Source organism: Molothrus ater, chromosome 9, assembly GCF_012460135.2.
Source record: "Molothrus ater isolate BHLD 08-10-18 breed brown headed cowbird chromosome 9, BPBGC_Mater_1.1, whole genome shotgun sequence".
NCBI classification, from domain to species: domain Eukaryota; kingdom Metazoa; phylum Chordata; class Aves; order Passeriformes; family Icteridae; genus Molothrus; species Molothrus ater.
In genome coordinates, this window is record NC_050486.2 from 27,847,680 (window position 1) to 27,868,747 (window position 21,068).

General features: G+C 47.7%; 2 protein-coding genes across 2 annotated transcripts; both read right to left on the reverse strand.

The window, feature by feature from the left end:
- Positions 1 to 647: 647 nt before the first annotated feature.
- Positions 648 to 6,461, reverse strand: LOC118689793 (cytochrome P450 2J2-like). Its single transcript, XM_036388263.1, has 10 exons — positions 6,381 to 6,461; positions 5,720 to 6,023; positions 5,039 to 5,201; positions 4,734 to 4,883; positions 3,825 to 3,985; positions 3,258 to 3,434; positions 2,867 to 3,002; positions 2,508 to 2,695; positions 1,916 to 2,054; positions 648 to 1,287 (listed from the first exon to the last, which is right to left on the reverse strand). The coding sequence occupies exons 2-10, from the start codon at positions 5,906 to 5,908 to the stop codon at positions 1,112 to 1,114; spliced, it is 1,479 nt and encodes a 492-aa protein (XP_036244156.1). The 5' UTR covers positions 5,909 to 6,023; positions 6,381 to 6,461; the 3' UTR covers positions 648 to 1,111.
- A 2,948-nt stretch (positions 6,462 to 9,409) lies between these two features.
- LOC118689791 (cytochrome P450 2J2-like) lies at positions 9,410 to 18,437 on the reverse strand. The gene is given in 10 exon segments (XM_036388262.1): positions 9,410 to 9,670; positions 10,167 to 10,245; positions 10,247 to 10,306; positions 11,283 to 11,470; positions 12,011 to 12,152; positions 12,697 to 12,873; positions 13,694 to 13,854; positions 15,748 to 15,888; positions 16,522 to 16,684; positions 18,231 to 18,437. Coding segments are annotated over 10 exon segments (1,497 nt in total). The 3' UTR covers positions 9,410 to 9,491.
- Positions 18,438 to 21,068: the final 2,631 nt, after the last annotated feature.

Here is a 21,068-nt window from a genome sequence, read left to right on the forward strand (position 1 = left end):
CAGAAGCTGCGTTCACCTGGGAGGAATTTGCTTCCTCTAGGAAGAGGTGAGTCGTACTCCAGGGAAAATTGAAAAAAGGAGAAGATTGCTTTCTGCTCATTTCCTCAGCAGGAGAGCAGGAGCTGGAGGTGTGTGTTCCTGGTGCTGTGCTGATTTCCTGATTTCCCATCCTGCTCCTGGGAGCTGCAGCTTCTGCCTGGAGGTCTCAACAGGCTCCTTGGGGTGCAGCTGTTTCCCAGTTCAGTGCCTTTACTGGTGTTAACCATTGGCTGCCAATCTTGGGACTGTTTCATTGTGTAGATGATGGTTCAAAATAGTAACTTGCTGCTGTTATTTCCCAAGGCACCCTTTTCCTCCTCAGACTGTTGAGTGCAGCTGAACTGGAGCTCACCCCTCTGCCCTTGGACACACCAGCCACTCCATGATGCTGGGCAGGTAAACAGAGGATTTTGCATATTGTAATTCTAGCTGTGCTGCCAGGATCATTTTTTCCATACTTCTGTAGGAGTTGCCTTTGCTTTTACAGTGCCAACCTCCTTCAGTGCAGGGACAGAGACACAGGGCATGGCCAAAGCCTACAGCCCCTGCTGGACACGGCCTGTGCTGGTCTTCACTTGGCAGAACACTTCATGACAAAAATGCTTTGATACAGATTTATTATGTATGAGACAAGTTTTAGAGAGTGACTGTTTTTTAGATAAGTACATATTAAGGAAATGTCAAATTAATTAATGTGTTAATGTTATAAAACAAAGGCTGGTATTGCTCTCCCACTGTACCCAGCCATAGTGGGAAGTTCCACAGTGCAGTCTCTAGTGTCCCTCATTTTGCCAAGGTGAACCATGGCCATCCATCACCAAATTAGGGAATCCCCAAGCCCCTCATTAATTTACAGTGCCATAGGGCAAGCCTAATAATGCCCTGGAAGCTCCTAGGCTGATCCCATGATCACACCATCATGGGATACAGAGTGCAAGGTCTAATTGTGAAAAGATTTTACAATTGCTTTGAAAGAAATAAACCACCTAGCCTCCCACTAGAGCTGTCAAGGGCTTGTTTTCAGCAGCCCTGACAAAGGATTCTCCATGTGAGGATGGTGGCCCAGGCTCCCCTAGCGAGGCACAGCACAGATCTTGTAGGGCTGTGGGGCCATTGCGATGCCCATCATGGGCCGGGGGCTGAGTGTGGTGCCTGGGGGTGCCTGGAAGGTGAATTTCTGGAGCAGGGAGGTGAAGAAGAGGAAGAGCTCGGAGCGGGCCAGCAGCTCTCCCAGGCAGGCACGCTTCCCTGTGGAGACAGAACCCACAGCATCCTCAGAGTGTGCTTTTGCGGCTGAAAATGCTTCTGCCTGCCCTTAGGACTGTGTGCCAGCTGTGCTACCCCATTCCTGGGTGAGTTTTTCAATCCAAACCAAGCTTCCCAATAATACTTTGGCATTACAGCATGGTCTTCCCCCCAGACTGCATGACTTTACATACACACATGACCTGGATGTGCCCATGCTGGGACAGCTCACCTAAGAGAGCTACCAGAGATGTGTGGTGCTGGTGTAAAAGCAGGTGCTGAAAGCAATTTCCCCATGGAAGCTGCTGGTGAGGGTTCCCCAGGGTTCCTGGGGCTGAGCTCACCAGGCCCCTGGCGAGCTCAGCCATGTGGAAGCAGAGCAATGGCCTCAGTGAAGTTGTTCCTAAGTTCTCTGGAATTTACATGTTTTTTTATTCCTCCTCATTTCTCTTCTGTGCATGTGAAAGACAAAGGGCTCCAAGTGTGGTTGTGGTGCTTTGGGGAGGCAATGGGAGCATTTTGATCAGCACCTCCAGGGTGCATCTGCCCTTTCCATTGCTGTTTTCCTCCCTGTCTCCACCCTGCAGTTGGAAACTCAAGCCCACGTGGACCATAATTCAGCAAATCTTACCCGTAGAAAATGGTAGAAAATACTCATTTTTCCAGAACTTCCCATCCTTCAGAAAATGCTCGGGGTTAAAACTATCAGGGGTTTTCCACTCATTCTTGTCAAACAGCAGAGAGGTTAAATTTGTCATTATAATAGTGCCCTAAGAGGAAAAAAGAAAAATAAATCACACTCCTGCACTGACAGCAGGAGGGGCAGTTTTATCTTCCAGTCTCCTCTCCATGAAGAACATCCTTAGTCAAATTCTACTGAAATTATTTGTGCAACATCCCACTGCAAGCCCAGATTTTCTACTTCTTGTCTGTTTGGAAGTGCAGTTATGTAACTGCATTTTCCCTCATCAGCATAATTTTTATCTGTTGTAATCTTGGGCTAAAGTCCCTGTAAGAGCTGGGAGCTGGGACCTGTGCCTCAAAGGCATGTGTGGGGTGGGGCACTACTCAGGGAGCTGGAGAACGTTGGATGGAAAAATCCATGTTCAGCAGGAGTGAACTCTGGACAGGGCAGGGACAGTGTCTGCACAGGAGGGAGCTGGCCTGGCACCGTGCCTGGGGAGCTGGGAGTGTCCCTGGAGAGCCAGCACTCTGGAGTTTACCTTTGGGATGTAGTAGCCATCCACGTAGGTGTCCTCTGATGCCATTCTTGGCACGTTGAAAGGGATAACGTTGCCTTTCCTCTGCACTTCATGGATGACAGCGTTGGTGTAGTGCAGCTTGTTCCTGTCCTCCAGGGCTGGTGACCGTGCCTGGCCAATGACCGCATCGATCTCGGCTTGCACCCGGGCTGGGAAAGAGCAGGAATGAGCCCAGGGAAAAACCCTTGGAACAACACAAGGGTATTGCTGTAAGGGTCTACCAAGGGACCTCTTATGTGAGTGTGGGGACGCTCCCAACTGGTCTCTCACAAAGCTTTGAGGGATAAGAGCAAGGCAAAATATGTTTTTGTAAATTGTACCTTGAATTTCTGGATGTATGGCCATAAACAGCAAAGCCCATCGGAGCGTTGAGGACGTGGTCTCAGTCCCAGCAAACATGAGGTCAAGTGAGCAGGCCATGAGGTGCTCCTCCTGGAAGGTGCCACTGTTGTGGTCCTTCAGGAGAAGGAGTGTTAGTGCCACAGGAACAGTGAGGGTGTCCTGGCACCAGGCTTGGTCCAGACCACCCCAAGGATTTCGGCAGATGCTGCTGACCCCTCGCATCCCCATCCTGCTGATGAGTGGCTTGAACCTGATGTCTGTCCTGAGCTCATAAAAGGCTACACAGGCAGCTCAGAGAATCTGGGCTCGTTTCCCATCCCTTCTGGTTTCTCAGCCCCACTCCAGGAGGGTCTTCTCCCCATTGCTGACCTTGGAGATCTCCAGCAGGTAGCTGTCGATGTAGTCCCGGCTCTCTGAGGGGTTCCAGTCCTCCTTGTGTTTGTTGATCTGCTCTTGCATAAAATTTTCCAAAACCTTCCAGTATTTAAAAATTGTTTGGTGGGCTCCAGGTAAATACTTCATTATAGATGGGAAATTGTTGTACAGCTTTGAATACAAAAGGAGAAAGGCAAGTTGAATAAAGGACTTTAAAAACTTTTCTGACATCAAGACTTCAGCCTGCGATTGCTCTTGCTGAATTTCTGGACTGGGTGGAAACAGCTCAGCTCCAGGAGAGCAGAATTCTCATTATGGGGTAACTTGTGTGTTACCCACTATTTCAGCAGGCAGGTTGGCAATCAGTGGGCAGGAAAAGTGATTTTGGATGAGAGAGAGCAGTGTGAGAATGGCACAACTTAAACAGAAGGTAGAAAGAAATGACAGGCAGATCTACCCTGTGTAAAGGAACAGAGAATGACAGGTGATGACAACACTGTGACTTTAAGATTGACTCCAGAGAAGAAACTATGCCCTGAGTTGGTGGCAGGAGGGCTGTACCTGGGTTGAGACAGCCCCATGGAGAGCAGTCATTTCATTCATCAGCTTCAGCAGTCTTTGGAAATCATCATCGTGGTAGTCAAACCGATTGCCAAAGATGAGGGAGCAGATGACATTTGCAACAGCATTAGTGATTTTCAACTGAGGGTTGAAAGGATTCCCTGGAGAAGAGAAAGATCAGTTCTCTTCCATTCTTCTCAGAAAAGAAGAAAACACGTCAGAGGTAAAGTAGTCAAGAAATATGAATGAAATGAGTGGCCCCTAATGGGCACTGTCCTATGTCAGTGCTTTCCTGGGGTGCCCGGCTGACCCCATGAGCTGGCCAAGCTTGGCAGAGCAAGCCCAGTGGTCCCAGTTCAATCAGCTTATGGAGATGTTTGTTTACTTCTGAAAACAAGGTCTGCAGGATGTCATTTGAATTCATTGGAAACATCAGCATTTATGCACACACAGTATTTCCCAGAGAGGAATAGATTGAAGGTGGGCTGTGAATAATGCTGTGGGTGTTGCCTGGCTGCATTCCCCAGCCAGTTGGAAGGCAAAGCACCTGTAGGAAGGAGCAGGGATGCTGGCAGTGTTGAAGCATTGCTTGCAAGGTGTGGTATTTTTCAGCATGCAGTGACATTATTACAGGCCCCACCAATTCCTGCCCTCACAGCTGCTGAGGGCCATGGCACTCACCCTGCTCATCCCTAAACACATCCATGAGGTATCGGCACACCTCCTGGATGCACTCACCCTGCTCATCCCTAAACACATCCGTGAGGTATCGGCACTCCTCCTGGATGCACTCACCCTGCTCATCCCTAAACACATCCATGAGGTATCGGCACTCCTCCTGGATGCACTCACCCTGCTCATCCCTAAACACATCCGTGAGGTATCGGCACTCCTCCTGGATGCACTCACCCTGCTCATCCCTAAACACATCCATGAGGTATCGGCACTCCTCCTGGATGCGCTCCTCCAGGCTCCTCTTCCCCAGGCCGAAGTTCCGGAGTGTGGTCAGGGTGAACCTCCTCTGTGCCTTCCACAGGTGCCCATTGGAGGAGATCAGTCCTGGCAGGAACACAGGAACACCCCTGTGAGCCAAGGCCAATCTCCCACTGAGGGAGAAAAGCTCCAGGGCTCTGCCTTGTCTCCAGCTGACTCAGACCTCTGCAGGGTCGAGGCTTGGACCTTACAGCTGGGGCATGTCTTGAGGGGTAACTCACCAATCTTCTTGAAGATCCCCTCATCGACGGGAAGGTCAGGGCGGTCCAGGAACTTGTCCCCTTGGTTTACGAGCACTTCCTTCACCAAGCGCATCCCAGTTACCATCACAAACTTCATGCCGCCCATGTGCATGCCAAAGATGTCACCATATCTTTTAACTAGCTGGGAGGGGACATAAACAAAAGGGGTTTTCGTTTGCAATGGATGTTCCCGGTGAGACCAGGACACCCCTGTCAGGGGACATGGGTAAAAATAAGGGAAGAGTGGGAGGGGAGACAGAATGTGTGCACTCTGCCTGAGGGCAGGTTTTTTTTTCCTCTTTTCCTAAATCAGTGATTGGGATTATGTTAATTGGCCATAAATCAAGCAAACCTCACCAGGTTTGATTTTTGGGTCCTATGTTTTTCCAGTTTTTGTTCCACCCCATTCCAGCCCCCACTCGGACCTGTTGGGTTTGTATATCCGTGACTGCACCTGTGGGATCATGCTGTGACCTTTGCCCATGGAATCACTCGGCACTTGTCACCCTGCTTGTACTCAGGTAAATGTCACCGATGAGGGCAAACCTCCTGCCTGCCTCCACTACCTGTGGGGTTTGGGTTATCCCTTTCCCTGCATGCCTGGGGATGTGTATCTGCAATCCCTCCATCCCTTCCCCATGCTGCTCACCACCTACGTACCCTCTGCACTGCGCCCACAGGATCTTTGAAATCTATGAGGTAGAGGTGCCCCAAAAAGGGCAGGCGGAGGGGGCTGGGAGGGAAATTCTTTGGATTTCTGTTTTTCATGTAGTCTGCGATGAGCAGGAAGATGAAGAGAAAGATGAGGAATGTCTGGAGGGAGAGGCTGTCCCAGAGGAACTGCAGCATGGCTGGATGCTGGGGGTCGGCAGGGACGTGTTCCACAGCAGGTCAGGCAGGTTGAGCTCACAGGGCACCACTGAGGCCCCCAGGGCCGGGGGAGATGGGTGATGTGCTGGCACAGCTGTGGGTGCAAACACAGGACAGCAAGGAGTGGCTTTTGCAGCCTGCTCTTGGGGCTACATTCAGACTCATGCTTTCCCAGCTTTCACACAGGATTAAACCCCTTCTTGATTAAACTGAAATATTCCCTCTCATCTGATTTAAAACAAACCCACCATGAACCAGAACACCCCCAGCTTCCTCCTTCCCCTCCAGACTCCCCTCAGTACTTTACTAAACCCCAGTGCTCCATGCCCTTGTCTAAAGGACAGAAATGAGCTTAGTGGGATTGAGATTAAAACCTGGCAGTTCAGGCATGCAGCTCCCACAAACCCATCTCCCAGGATGACCCTGCTCCCTCCTTCCCAGGTGTCCTCACCGCGCTACGTCCCAGTTTCAGCTTCTCAGGGAGTCTCCAGCTGCTCGGAGAGCCTCGCGCTTTCCTTGTTTACAGCAGCTCGCTTCCTGCTATGAAGAGTCCCGGGCCAAGCCCCAGGTCTCAGGGGACGCCTGAGATAAGGTTGCACAACCTTTCCCAACCCATCTGACTGAGTTTTGTGTTTCCGTGTGTCTGGGTGACGTGGGCTGGGAGTGAACAGCTGTCCCGGAACTCGGCGCTTCCTGAGCATCAACATTTTCTGATCTCCACCAGAGCAGCGCAGGCAGAGCAGCTGGCTCTGGCCATGCCCTGAGCTCTCCAGACACCCCTTCCCACCTGCCTTGTCCTTTGGGTCACAGCCCACGGGGAAGCTGCTCCCAAAGCCCCACAGAGCTGATGAAGGTGGTGAGAAGCCACTGCAGATGCCCAGCTCTGCAGGCTGGTGCCCTTTGGTGGGAGCTGACAGCAGAATGTGCTGCATTTTCCCACCCAGGAGCAGCTCTGGGTTAGGGTGGTGTTCATGCACATGGACATTGTGGAACTTTGATGTGTTTGTTGTGTTTTACTGTGAAAGAAGCAGGGAGCAGCAGCACTTTGCCCCTGCACCATGTGGCTCTGTCACAGCCTCTTGCAGTCATCAGCTGCCTCCTCTTGCTCTGGGGGACGTTTTGGGTGCCTTTTCTCTCTTTTGGGGCCATCAGTTGTGGCTGTTGGGATTGTCCAGTGCTGATGACAAAGCAGCAGAGCCACTGTTGTGATGCCATACACATGTTCTCCATAGCCTTACACTTGGGAAGCTGGAAAAGTCAAATGTCTGTTTTACTGTGGAATTTTAAGGGGAGAGGCCTGTTTTTGAGAATATCTCTTTTAATCTCTGGTTTTTAAGCACACTTAGGCATGAGCCTCTGGAGATGCATGTGTTCACCAGCAGTGACATGAGAGGATCCACTTGAAAATTAAACAAGTTCATGCCTCCTGCCTTTAAGGTATGGCATCATTACATTTAATTAAAGGAAAAGAAAAGATCACTTCAATAATTTATTCTCTCCAGGAGTAGGGGAGGAAACTCCAAAGAAGAAACACAAGTTGGAACTGAAAGAGAGAAGAGATCAATATTTATTTGCTAAACCAGTACAAATAATACAAGCTGCAGCCATTAGCCAGAGGTCAGACCTACAGCAGAAGGAAAACAAAAATGGAGAGAAACCAGTGCCTAGTCCTGAGTGGTGTTGAAGACTTCATAGGTGAAAAGAGTCCTTGTATCTTTTATGTTTTCTCTTTTACAAAGACAAAAACACAACATGGGAGCCCGTGACTGAAACAATAATTAAAAACGCAATAGGATTAAAGCGATCAGTCGGAAGGACAGCTATGTGACAGAATCCCCGTGTGCCCGGCATGGCAGGGATGTGATGTGCAGAGGACTCTCCCCTGTGGCATAAATCTGCCACTGCACAGGGATTGCTTTGTACCGCAGCAAAGCTGCTACTGCCGGGGACAGAGGAGAAAACCAGTGCAAATGAAACTCAATGTAATCCTCTTTTCCTGTTAACTATTCCATATCCTACGTGGGTACCCACAGAAAAGTCACTTATGAAAGGTAAGAAGCAAAAAACCAACAAAACCAAGAAGAAGAATCTTTGCTGTGACTATAGTCCAAACTGAAGCACACAGGAGACAGCATTTTTAAGCACAAATGGTCACATAAATGGAAAAATTCTCTACAAGTTGCATATTTAATTAACTCTTAACTCCAAAGAGGCCTGGCAGAAGCTGTGTCCATAGTGCAGGGTGCCCTGTCCCAGCTGCTACCTCGTCCCCCCGCTACGTCCTTGCTGGTCACAGAGACACAAATCTTTGCCAGAAGCAGAGGGGAAGTGCTGAACTTGTGACTTCCCACCACAAAACCACTGTTCCAACACTTCCTTCCTGAGGGCCACCACTGAGCCGCCACGGGCATGACCCTTCCAACTCTGCTGTTCCCTTTCTGCTGTGCTTCAGGTGAACTGCTCCCCAACAACCCCAGGGGATTATTTTGTTGCAGCTTTTCTGATTTGTATTTTACTAGCACAAACCTTTTGCTTTTCTAATATAAAATTGCTATATCACATTTTTTATAGCGCTTCCAGACCTGCTGGAAGCAGGTGAGAAGTGGGAAGCAAGCTCTTTGTGGGATGGCACAAAGAGCAGGAACAGCTCCTTGTGCCATCCCACTTGATTTGGGCCTTGGTAGAAGCAGCTTCTACTCCCCTGTAGCCTCGTAATTAAAATTCCCATGTACTCTTTGAGATCCAAAACAATGCTTGCTGCTGCTGCTGCAGAGATCTATTTTATATTTTAGATATTTTTTATCCCTGGAAGTATCCAAGGCCAGGTTGGACAGGGCTTGGAGCAACCTGATTTTGTGGAAGGTGTCCCTGACCATGGCAGAGGGGTTGGTCTTTAAGGTCCCTTTCATGCCAAACTATTCCTTGATTCTGTGATTTCCATCACACAGCAGCAATGTGGTGCTGTAGGGAATGTCCACCACTCTGAGGCCAAGCTCCCCTGAGGCTCAGGATTGGCTGTGGCCACCTGAAAACCCAAACTGATGCTGAGTCTTGAGTCCAGAGCTTGTGTCCAAGGCCAGCAGCTTGCTCTGAGCAGGGACACCTCAGGAGCCCTTGGCTATTTGGGTGCTGCAGCATTAGGGGCTGCTAAGTGGTCTCTGGGTGATGGACATGCTCCCCATGGAAAAGTCAACATCAAACCATGCTTTTGCAGCTGGCAGAAACCTTTCTGGGAATTCCTGACAGTGGGAATTAGTGAATAAGGCTTTTAAATCCATGCATTTTGTCAGACTGGTAGCAGGGAGCAGAAATGAGGTGAAGGGAAGAGCCACAAGGGTTGTGTTTGCTGCAGCGGGCAGGATGGGGCCCTTGTGCCCTTCCCCTGCCACCCGGATACCAGCGGGTGCTGGACCGCCAGGGCCCATCATTTCAGCCCAAAATCTCTGGGGTGGGTGGTCAGGAGAAGGGGATTTCCCAGTTTGTGAGGCTGCAGGGTGGTCAGGAGAAGGGGATTTCCCAGTTTGTGAGGCTGAGGGGGCTGTGGGGCAGCCCCAGGCCCGGCTCAGTGCCGGGGCACGGCGCGGAGCTGGAAGGGCTTGGGGCAGCGCGTGAGGCTGAGCGTGAAGGCGAAGGACAGCGCGGCCTCTGCTGGGGCCTGGAAGCTGAACTTCTGCAGCAGGGCCACGAAGAAGATGAAGAGCTCGGTCCTGGCGAGCTGCTCCCCGGGACAAGCCCTCTTGCCTGGAAAAGGAGCACAAAGAACCCGACAGAGTGCCGAGCGAGCCCCAGCCAGCTCCGAGGCTCCTCCGGGCCGCGCCGCCTCGCACCGGCTGCGGCGGCTTTTCTTCCTGGAAAGGTTAGGTGGCAATGTTCACCCACACAATCTGCTCAAAGCTTCCCCAGAAGTTTACTGCCGAGCAAACTGCGCCTGTTCTGAGAGGCGAGGAGCGGAAACTGTCTGAACAACCCAGTTATGTAACTTCTGCAAGAAGAAAAAGCCTTTTTCTTTTTTTTCTTCTTTTTCTTTTTTTTTTTTTTTTTTTTTTTTTTATCTCACAGTAACAAATTTATTTCCTCCCCGCTCCGAGCAGCCTCTATTAACTGTGACTGGGATTTTCAGTGTGGGGATGGGCTGGAAGCTGAACAGGAGCAGTACCCCCTACTCTAAAAGCAGTGTCTTGGGGAAGAAATAAAAGCCTTGCAAAAAGAAAAGCCAGCTCTGCATCCATCACCCTACCTGCAGAGAAGGGCAGAAAAGCCTCCCGCCTCCTGTACTGGCCGTTTTCCAGGAAATGTTCAGGATTAAAGGAGTCAGGGGGTCTCCCACACGTTTTTGTCGAACATTATCGAAGTCAGGCTGGTCATCAGGGTGGTGCCCTGCGAGAGGTGGAGAGGAGTCGAAATGTTGTCAGACTGGGTTATTATTAGCTCTGTAAACTACACTGTTTTAAGGGCAAAACGGGCCTTTTCCCCCCCTAAGCTACATAATTAGGGTGAAAGCCTGCAGGATTGTTCACTTGTGTTGATCGGGATCCTGAGCTGCAGTAACAGGTGATGGTAATGCAAACCAACTTTAAATTGGTAGCATTGCATTTCCATAGGACCTTGAAGCAATTTAATCAAGTAATTTTCAATTGATTTTTTAAAATGTGTTTTTTTAGGAAAAAAATAAAACCAATCTGGTTTATCTCCACATTCTCCATCAGCAAGAGAAATATTCTAATCAATATGGAGGCACATGCCTGAATTTTTAAAATTTGCCTCAGTGCAACCAGTCATATAGAGGGAAGAGACCAGTTATATATAAATCCCATATTTGCTTTTGTAATTGCAGAACAGTGTGTGTGAAACAGTACTCATTACCTGTCTTTCATCAAGTGCTACTTTGAATAGATGATTATTAATATTGTGTAGAATTAACAAACCCAAACTGTTTGCTTTCCTATGTTTCCTCTATTCCCATAACATGTTGAGGGTGTCTTTTACAAAATTTAAAGCATAAACCTTTTAAAATGATCAATGACAGCCAACACCATGAGGATCTTACAATTCTCCTCTGTAAGGAGGTGAGATCCATAACAGCCCCACAGAATCCATCAAGAGGGCTTGTATTTTCTAAATAATTGTGATATTTCTGTAAGATCCTGCTGACTGGTTCCCCTCCAGGTGAGATTTGGGGCTTGGGCTGTGAAGACCCTGCTCTGGTGGGACAAAGGCTGTTGGGATGAAGGCTGGCAGGATGAAGACTGGTGGAGTGAAAGCTGGTGGGACGAAGACTGGTGGGATGAAGGCGGAGGGATGAAAACTGATGGGATGAAGGCCGGAGGGATGAAGGCCGGTGGTCCCCACGCACTTTGGGCAGGTGGAAGCCGGCCAGGGTGGTGTCACTGGTGGCCATGCGGGGCACCCCCAGGGGCACCACGTTGCCCATGCGCAGGACCTCGCTCAGCACGGCGCTGGTGTAGGGCATCTTCTCCTTGTCAGCCATCGAGGGCTGCTGGCACTGCCCGACCACGGCGTCGATCTCCTGCTGCACTTTCTCTACAGGGAGCAAAAAAAAATTAAAAATATCCCTCTTCATAGAATTTTTAGGGTTGGAGAAGCCCTCTTAAATGATCAAGTCCAACCATTAAGCCAGCACTGCCAGGCCACCACAGTGCCACATCCTCACTCCTTTTGAGCACTTCCAGGGTGATTGCACCACTCCCCATGGCAGACTGTTCCAGGGCTGGACAACTTTTTCAGTGAAGAAATTTTCCTTAATATCCAACCTAAACCTCTCCTGGCTCAACCTGAGGCCACTTCCCCTTGTCCTGTCACTTGTTCCTTGGGAGAAGAGACTGACCCCCACCTGACTGTACCCTCCTTTCAGGGAGTTGTACAGCATGAGAAGGTCCCCCCCAAGCCTCCTTTTTTCTGGGCTAAACACTCCCAGTTCCCTCAATAGCTTCTCCTAAGACTTGTCTTCAAAAGGTTCCCAAGAGGATACGTGGGGCACAGGCATATCCAAGATGTGGCAGAGCTGGGATAACTCTGTTCCCTGAGTTTTGGGCTAAGCAAAGGACCCCTGAGTGGCCCTACCCTGAATATGGGGGTACGCGGCCATGTAGAGCAGAGCCCAGCGGATGGCGGTCGCCGTTGTCTCTGTCCCAGTTAAGAACAGGTCCAAGGTGGAGCACAGCAGGTTTTCCTCATGGAAATAGGAGCTGGTATCACCCTTAAACTTGGAGGAAAAACATGGCAATGAAAGCTCTTACTCTGGAGGGGATGCTTTTAAAACCCAATCCAAAATCACCTGTGTGTAACTGAAGTCCTACTGCTCCTTTATTATCTACACCTGAGCTTGGAAATTTCCAGCCTTTCACTGGATTTCAAGCCCTATGGACTGTTTTGACAGACACCCTGGTTGCTGTAGAGTGGCTCTTGAAAGCAGGTAGCATTTTTAAATGTCAAGTTTCACAATAGCAAACACAGGCGTGCGAGTGCTCACAGAAACATGAACATGTTCCCTGAGAGTCCTCCTACGCCGTGTGACAGAACGAAAAAGGGAGAAAGACAAAGTGTAAATCCTTTCAAATGAAAAAAAAAAAAAATCTGTGGGTTTCTAAGTGATCAGGCTTCTGCTGCTGCTGAAGTTTGATGTGGCAGAGGTAGGGAGGGGAAGGCAAGAACTGTGAGGCAAGAACTCCCCTGACAAAATAGCCCTGAATCTTCTCTGCTCATTCTATGGGTTAATCTTTAGGTGGTTTTCGTTGTTTACTTCCTACCTTTTCTATTTCCTTCAGGTAGCAGTCAATATAATCTCCTGCCTCGGACTGGTCCAAATCCTCCTTGTGCTTCGCAATCACACCTTTCACAAAATATTGAAGTTTCTCCCAGTGCCTGAAGATTTTCCTGAAGGGTCCTGGCAACCATCTCATGATCAAAGGAAAAGCATTATAAAGCTGGTAAGAAATCAAACAGAGCAAAAGAGCATTTTTTGAGTTAGAATAGAGCAGGTATCAGAGTTGAGAGGATGGGACTCTCAATTAATTGATTAACTCTGCTTGCTACCATGAAAAAAATCAGCCTTGCTGTAACTGTCCAATTTGTACAAATTTACTTACATAGGCGTAAACAAGTGCAAACAAGATAAGAATTGGACAGATATTTTCTCCTGATAAAGTTCTCAAATACTGAATGGCCAAAGCTGCCCCCTAATGTGAGGTGGCCACAGGTGAGGTGGAGGCAGATGAGCCCCTTAGTGTGTCCCTATGGAGGGGACAGAAATCAGACTATGGTGTGTGGCCATGCAGAAAATGCATCACCAAATCCACCTATTTTGTTTCTAAACCTGGAATCTCAATTTTTTTTCATAAATAGTAGTTATTTAAGAAACTGGTTGGGATATGGGTGTGGGAAAATATAGGAATTTTCAGTGTTAGTACTTCTTCCTTTTAGATTTTCTTTTAAGATCTTTCTTTTAAGATCTTCTTTTAAGGTTTTCCTGTTGTTTTTTGGTTATGTCAGGCATAAGATTGGTTTCACAATCCTGTAGTATTTTTTTTTCCTCCATGTGTCCCAATAATTTTGACTTATTTCCTTGCTTTCCTGATATGCTTTGTGTATAAATCCAATCTAATGTAAAACAATTGTCCTGGTAATTTTCCTTTAAACGTGGCTCTTTTTCTACAGGAAAAGGTAGATTATACCAATGCCTTAGAATTCCCAGTTTCTGAGCTGTTCCATGCAGCTGGAGCTGGAAAAACATCCAAGTGGCTTTACCTGGCCCCAGAAACTTCCGATGAGCAGCAACGTTTCAGCCAGGGAGTGCAGCAGTTCCTGGAAACGGTTGTCATGGTAGTCAAAGCGGTTCCCAAAAGTTATGGAACAGATGATGTTTGAAACAGCACTGTTAATTTTGTAATGAGGGTCAAAGGGCTGTCCTGGAGGAAAGAAAAGGAAAGAAAACTGCCTGTAGGGAGGTTGTGGCCAGGTGGGAGTTGGTCTTTTCTCCCAAGGAACAAGGGACAGGACAAGAGGAAGCAGCCACAAGTCGTGCCAGAGGAGATTTTGACTGGATATGAGGGAAAGTGTCTTCATTTGAAAGGATGGCAGGCTTTGGAAGGGGCTGCCCAGGGCAGTGGTGGAGTGACCATTCCTGGAGTGTTTGAAAGGTGGATGTGGCACCTGGGGCTGTGGTTTAGTGGTGAACACGGTAGTGCTGGGTTAATGTTTGGACTCAATGAACTTAAGGATCTTTTCCAACATAAATCTCTCCATGATTCTATGATTCTAAAGAGAGCTTTCATTTGTTTTTCCTGTTCAGTCTCAGTCAAAACCATATTATCTATCAGATCCACAGCTGTGAATCAGAGTGAGACCTTCTTCTCACCCATGGTGGTGTGAGGTTTCACCCCATCTCCTGGGGTACCCCCCATCCCACTGGAGCCTGGGCACTATGGGCCAGGACATCCCGTCCTGTGTGCAGCCCAGGCTGCTGGCAGGCAGTGGCATTAGCACTGAGCTGCCCAAGCAGGGTCTGAAGCATTTTCTAGGGAAAACAAGCAGCATGCCATGCTACGGCTGTCAACTTTGCCCAATCCAACCTGTTTTTGGTGCCAGTTTCAGGAGAGGATCCCTCAAAGCTTTTCCCAGGGCAGGGAGCCCAGGACAGCCACACTGCAAAAATACCATTGCCCTGGGCTTTAGTTGTCCACCATGGAGAAATCAAGGGAGCTGGAGGAGAGAGGGAGAGACGGCTGCAGATCTCTGTGCCCACCTGTAAACCCCAGCAACAGCTCATGTGGCCCACAGAGCCCATTTATAAAGTGAAGTGTGATGTGATGCTTGTCACATCTGTGTTCCCTGAGAGAGCTACTGAGCAGAGACCTCCATCTCCTTGGGCAGCCTGGAGAGCCACTTGCTGTGATAGAGACTGATCTCAGTGACAAGCCCAGTCCAGCCCTGAGCTGCTGTTGAGCATCACTTTGAAATGCAAGGCACTCCTCCCAGCACTGCTGCTCTCTCCACTCTTCAAGAAAGTAATTAAACCGGGCTGGTGCTCAGATATTAGAGTGATGGACATGATCACTATTTGTCATTACTAATGGGAAGAAAGGCCCAAACCAGCAGCTTAATTAGTTTATTGATTAGGACTATAGAAGACTATAATCAATTGGCAACATGGAGTATTTGGCCTGTTCAGTGCAACAGCAATTAAAATGGAGCAAGTTTAGTATATAATTTCAGAATTCCTTTTTAGATCTTTCTTGTTTACTATATATAGCTCCATAGAATTAGCTCAACCCCATCTGCTTCTATTTAAAGCTGAAGTGCAACATCACCCATGTACCAACATACAAATTATTCTTACTAATATCCCTCTGGCAGTTTTTAAAAGCTGGACCATAAAAGAGCAAGGCACACGCTTCATTTGTGTGTGATACAAAGGGAAAGCCTGACTAAACAAGTTTTAAAATACTTCGCAAAACCAAGGACAAGCAGAGGTTAACTAAACCTCTGAGTGGAAGTGCCTTATAGCAGGAGAGCTGTGTTTATTCCTTCGCAGAATGCATGACACTTCCTTAGCTATGTAAACACTCATGTTTTAATAACCACCTCATATATATTTGCTTAATATTAATAAGGAACAGCTAAAATAGGAGGCCTGAGGTCTAAAATAAGTGCTAAAAGGCACAGTCTGGAAGTGTAAGATAGAGATTTGAGCTATTGAAGAAATGTTTTGCACGTTTGGAGCTGTGCTGGGGTAAGAGTTTTACGTCTCATCATTCATTTAGCTGGAAGCTCTGAGCACAGTGCTGTGCATTAACCCCCACCTTTCTCCTCCTCAATTGTCTCCACGAGGTACCGACTCTCCTCTTGCACTTTTTCCTCAAAATTTACAGCAAGGCTTTTCAGTGTTGCTAAAGCAAACTTTCTCTGCTGTCTCCATATGTGCCCGTTGGATGATATGAGCCCTGTAGGTGGAAAAAACAGGTGAACAATCCTCTCTCTAGGTCATTTGTGAGTGTTAGGATTCGAAACCATGTCCATTCACCATGGACAAAAACTCCAAACCAAGGCAAACAAAGCTCGTGGATGTGGAAAAGGCTATGGCTTTTCCTGGGAATTAAAATTCAAGAGTAATTGGCTTATGCTAAAGATCTAGCTTTATGGATTTGCTTTAATCTGCTACTTTGTCACTTTGCGTGGGAAAAAAAGGTGTAAGCCAAAATACTCTGAGTACTATCACGCTGTTGGCAGAGCTGCAGGCAGGAGCACCCCGTCTCTGGAGCTGTGCGCAACCCAGGCAGGAAAAGTAAAGGAGAAATGAAAACCAAAGGGAAAAGCTGCAAGTGTATCGATCTTTGGGCAGCTTGCATTTATTTCTCCTCTTTCATTAAAATCTGGTTTTGAGCCCATCCTTATCCCTAAATCTCACAGAGATTAAAACATACCCCTGTGAGATTATTGGTATTTTTGCCTTCCTCTGTGCAAAATTTCACAGGTGAAGCTCACAAGGGTTGAATTCAACCAGTTTCTTTCCCTCTAACAGTTATCATTCCAAAGAGATGAAAATTTTGTCCCGAAATCCTGGTAGCTGTGCTTACCAAAGCCTCTAAATATTTCTTGGAGGAGTGGAATATTTGGCCGGTCAGCAAATATTTCAGCCTGGTGGACAAGAGCTTCTCTCACCATTTGGTACCCGTTGACCACCACGAATGTCAAACTTCCAAACTGCACGCTGAAGATGTTCCCGTACCGACCCGTAAGCTGAAAGAGAGTCCACTGTCCTCTGAGAACAAGAAGATGGGGATTTTCAGAACTCTCCAGGCCAAGACCTTGAACAGGGAAATCTGACTTTGAATTTAACCCTGCTTGAAGCAAAGGTACTTCAGAGAAACCCAAACCCAAGCATGCAGGTCCTATCCAATCTCAGCTACTCCATGAAGGCTGGAGAAGGCATAAAAACGGGCTGGAGAGCTGTAGTGTGGGAGAGATGAATTGCTTATATTTGTTATCTGGTGTGACCTGGGCTTGAGCAGGTGTTTGCATCAGTTTGGCTTGTAACAAGGATGTGAGTTGCTTCATAACTGATGGGCATCTCCTCTGTCCCTTTCTGTCCCACCACCTGGGTCACCACACTCAGGCTCTTCCTGCTGAGAGCAAACCATGACAAATTATCCCTTTCATCAGTTTTGTGTCTAGAGCAGTGTGGTTTCTCCTCCAGCTCTCCCATTTAGACAGGAGCTCTAACTGCTTATTGCTGGACACGTACTTCTAATTTTAAGCCTGACTGCATTTATGGCCAAATTGCGGCCATTTTCCTTGCATGGACTTTGCTGGCATTAGTGTCTCCTCTGAGATGTATAAGGGTAAAACGGGGATCATATCTTCTCTCTGTCAGGGAGCTCATCCTCTTCTTAGAATGAATCTACATGAAAGGACACACAGGGTCACCCCAAACTGCTGTGGTGACTCGTGAAACCAGCCTGGGACCAAACGGGTGTCTCAGTCATTGTGTACTTGTAAATAAATGGGATTATTTTTCTTAATAGCTGTGTGTATCGACAAAATATCCTAAACTCACTGCCTCAGCCTTCTCCAAGGATTCCCTCAGGAGCCACCCATGCTGGTGGCCTGAGAGCACTCAGGGTAGACAGGTTGGTGTCATCCTGCTAAGCAAAAGCAAGAGACAAATAGTCACCAGAAAGGATTTTTGCAGACAGCATGTCAGAACTTCTTCCACCTTTTCAGAGAGGAATACTCAGCATGTATAAAATCTCTCTCTTTTTGTCTCTCGTGGTAGTCAAAGCTGTGGAAACCTTTCCAGAGAGATCATTGACTCTTTCTGCAACACAGAAGAAGCCACAGGACATAACTTAGGATTTTAAATGTTTCTTTCAAATGTGGTGGGGTGAATTGTTGGCCTCTGAGCAAAGACAGTGACAGGACAATTTCCAGAGGTGATCTCCAAACAGTTCAGTTGTCACACAGCACTTTTCACCTGTCCCTCAGCCTGGCCCAGCCCTTCAGAGCCCTTTCTGGGGTCCAGAAGGAAATGGTCACAGTCAGATGGGAAGAAAGAGGAGGAACATATAGGTCTTCCTCCATTATGGATTTCTTTCCCTTTGGACCATCCCACTCCCCTGGAAGAGGAGATGCTAGTGAGAGATAAAACCAAGAAGGGTCATCTATCTCATGTGATTATTATATATTCAGCTCTGCAGAGACTGCCCTTGCTGCTTCTCAGTGTGGTGATAAGAGTCATGGAAGGGTAAGATATTGTTAGTAGGGAAAATGTCCATGGAGCTCTTACCTTCTGCAGTGCAAGATGGAGGGGCTGCTTAAAGTCCACAAAGGTTCCCACGAGAGGAAAGAGCTGCGGCCCTGGAGGGAAGTTCCTGGGTCGTCTCTTTTTCACTAGGTCAATAATCAAAAGAGACATGACCAGAACCACCAAGAGCATCCGACCATTCAGCTTTTTCAAGAATGACACAAAATCAGGCCAAAACTGAAGCTCCATCTTGGCTGATGAACTCGCAGGTTTTCATCCCAGGAAGGGACCTGATTCTGGTGTTACATTTGCTAAAACAGGAGTAAGCAACAACTGGAGAAGAAACAAAAAAAGCTAAAATGCTGATAGCTGACTGGAAGCTGCTTTTCCATATACGGCTGCTGCCAGACCACCTGCTGAATAACTAACTTTAAACACCAGGATCTCCAAAAACAACCCTGAAACCTCACAACATTTGGCCAAGCAAAAGCAATCTTGCAAACCTTTAGCTTTACATCTCTCTCAACTCCCTGATTTCCTTATGGAAGAGCATTCCTTCCTTTTTGCCCTGAACAAGGGCTCCTTTATATGACACCCCGGGATTATCAGCACAGCAAACATTCGAGGTGAGGTGAAAGCAGCTTATGGGGCTGATCACATGTGGTGGGAGTCACACACTTTCAGGGATGCTGAGGCATCTGAGGTGATGGACACCACACCAGGGGCTGAGGGGCTGATCCTGTTAAGTGCTAAGCACCATCTGCAAAGGGCCGGGTGCCTTTAGTGCCCACCAAAGCCTTCCTGGCTTTGCCAGAGCCATCAGGGGAGGTTCAGACAAGGGAAGAACTGCAGGGGCCCAGGGCTCTCCCAGCCACACAAATGAGAGTTAAAGGAGCTTAATTTCTAGAGTGAGAACATAGGCTCATGTGCTTGCCGTGGGATTGGAACTTATGTATTTAAATCTCCTGGGTTTTCTGAAAATCTCCTTTGAATAAAGCTTCACACTGTCCTGGGGGAAGGCTGCAGTGGACTGACAGTGACCTCTGTGACTTGGAATGAGTCTTGTGTCACCTGCTGATTTTTAGCTAACTTGGTTCCAGCTCTCTCTTTCCTTTTTTCTTCCCCTTTACAAAATTTACTTTTACAAAGAATCTTAATGTATACTAAAGTAAAACTATAAATAATGAGTTTTCAAATTATTTGCCAAGAACTTAATATGATAAATTCTGAAGGATGGTCAATTTTGACTGCTATAGAATCCTATGATGGTTTGGGTTGAATGAGAATTTAATATGAAAAATTCTGAAGGACGGTCAATTTTTACTGCCATAGAATCCTATGATGGTTTGGGTTGAATGGGAACTTAAAGATCCTCTGGTTCCAACCTCCTGCCATGGGCAGGGATACTGTATCTTCAGCTTTAAAGAAAGCTTTAATTTTTAAGGAAGAAAAATGCAGCTTTTCATAAGAAACAATAATTGGGAAAAAAAATCTGGTATTCTCTAGTCTTTGACCATTTTAAAAAGCTTTGCTGTCCCTGTCTTTCATTATCTTAGAAGCACAAGCAGGCTATCTGACAGACCTGCACCTTGGCTATGGCAGGAGTCTTTTTTAGGGGCAAAAGTTATCTGCAACCCAACCCTTCTTGCTTTGAAATGTTATTTACAGGTTCCTAGATGGGATTAGGCAGCAAACAGGGAACAGCAATGGGAGCAACATCTCACATCCCTTGTGTATGAAGCACATTTTACATGTCCCCATAGCACAGCTGTGAGCAGCAGTGGCTGGATGTGCTTTGCTTCTCCTCATGCCGGCGCACCCACGGTGCTCCTGCACCACTTGCGTCCACGCGCCTCTTCCAGCCTTCCTGGTGTGGCAAGCCAAGCCTGGCTTACCAGAGGCTAAATCAGGATAGCAGGCTCGTGCTCCTCATCCTGGCACCGGGGAGATGACTCGGTTGGTGGAGGTGTCAGCCTACAGCATGCTCAGAGGGACTGTGATGATAAGGCGTCAACTTCTGCTAGCCCAGTTTCACTCCTCTGTTCCTCGCTGTGCCATATGATTTGTCAGCATGCACAGAGTGCAGATCCCTCTACCACTTGTGGCTGCTGTGAATCGGGCTACGTGCAAAGCCAAGGTGTTAATGTGTTCTTCTGGGTGGTGTTGTGGGGGTGGGTGCATCGTGGTTGACAGGAGAAATGTTATTTTTAGCAGGAGGAGCACATTCTGCATGTATTCACATGTGTCTTGTCAGTCAGAAACCTCAAGCCTATTCCTTTGCCTTGAAGCTTCACATGTCCAAATGCATCCCTTCACAAAGTTCTTAACACTCCAGATTTACAAAGAATTAAGGAAGAGCCTTCCAATATTACCAGGGCTCTCCTAACCTTGGCAGACAGTAACACCAGCATGTTATCAAACTGTGGTGATTCTATTTTGGGTCCTAGGCTTTAATCAACCCAGTTCTCAGCACGTGGTGATGTGCAAATCCCCTAAGCACTGAGGAAGTCACATCGCCATGGCACATGGGCAGTGCAAAGGTTGGACAACATCAATCTCAGCAGTGTTGACCAGATCCTTGTCTGTAAGATCTTGGTCACCTGCAGGATGAACCTGTTCCTCTGGCCAGCACCATGAATGCTGGAACTTTGGTGTTCTGCAGATCAAATAACACAAATTTGAGTTCATAAGAGGATGTGCACCCACACAACTAGTAGGGAACAGGATGTAGACCCACCTTCCCCCAATTTCTCCTCAAATACCTCCCCTGATGCCAGTACACAGCTTTTGACCACCTCACCTGAGCTCAAGGATACCACGTGGATAAATTGTGCCATATTGCATGGACAGGCATGCATCACTGCCTGAATATTAAGGCAT

What these genes read in the sequence shown, in the direction of transcription:
- LOC118689793 (XM_036388263.1), bottom strand. Translation starts at nt 5,908, where the DNA reads ATGCTGCAGTTCCTCTGGGACAGCCTCTCCCTCCAGACATTCCTCATC. An exon ending in CATACATCCAGAAATTCAAG is followed by an intron (nt 2,696 to 2,866) that starts GTACAATTTACA and finishes GCTCTTTCCCAG; the next exon opens with CCCGGGTGCAAGCCGAGATC. An exon ending in TTTTCTACCATTTTCTACGG is followed by an intron (nt 1,288 to 1,915) that starts GTAAGATTTGCT and finishes CTGTCTCCACAG; the next exon opens with GGAAGCGTGCCTGCCTGGGA.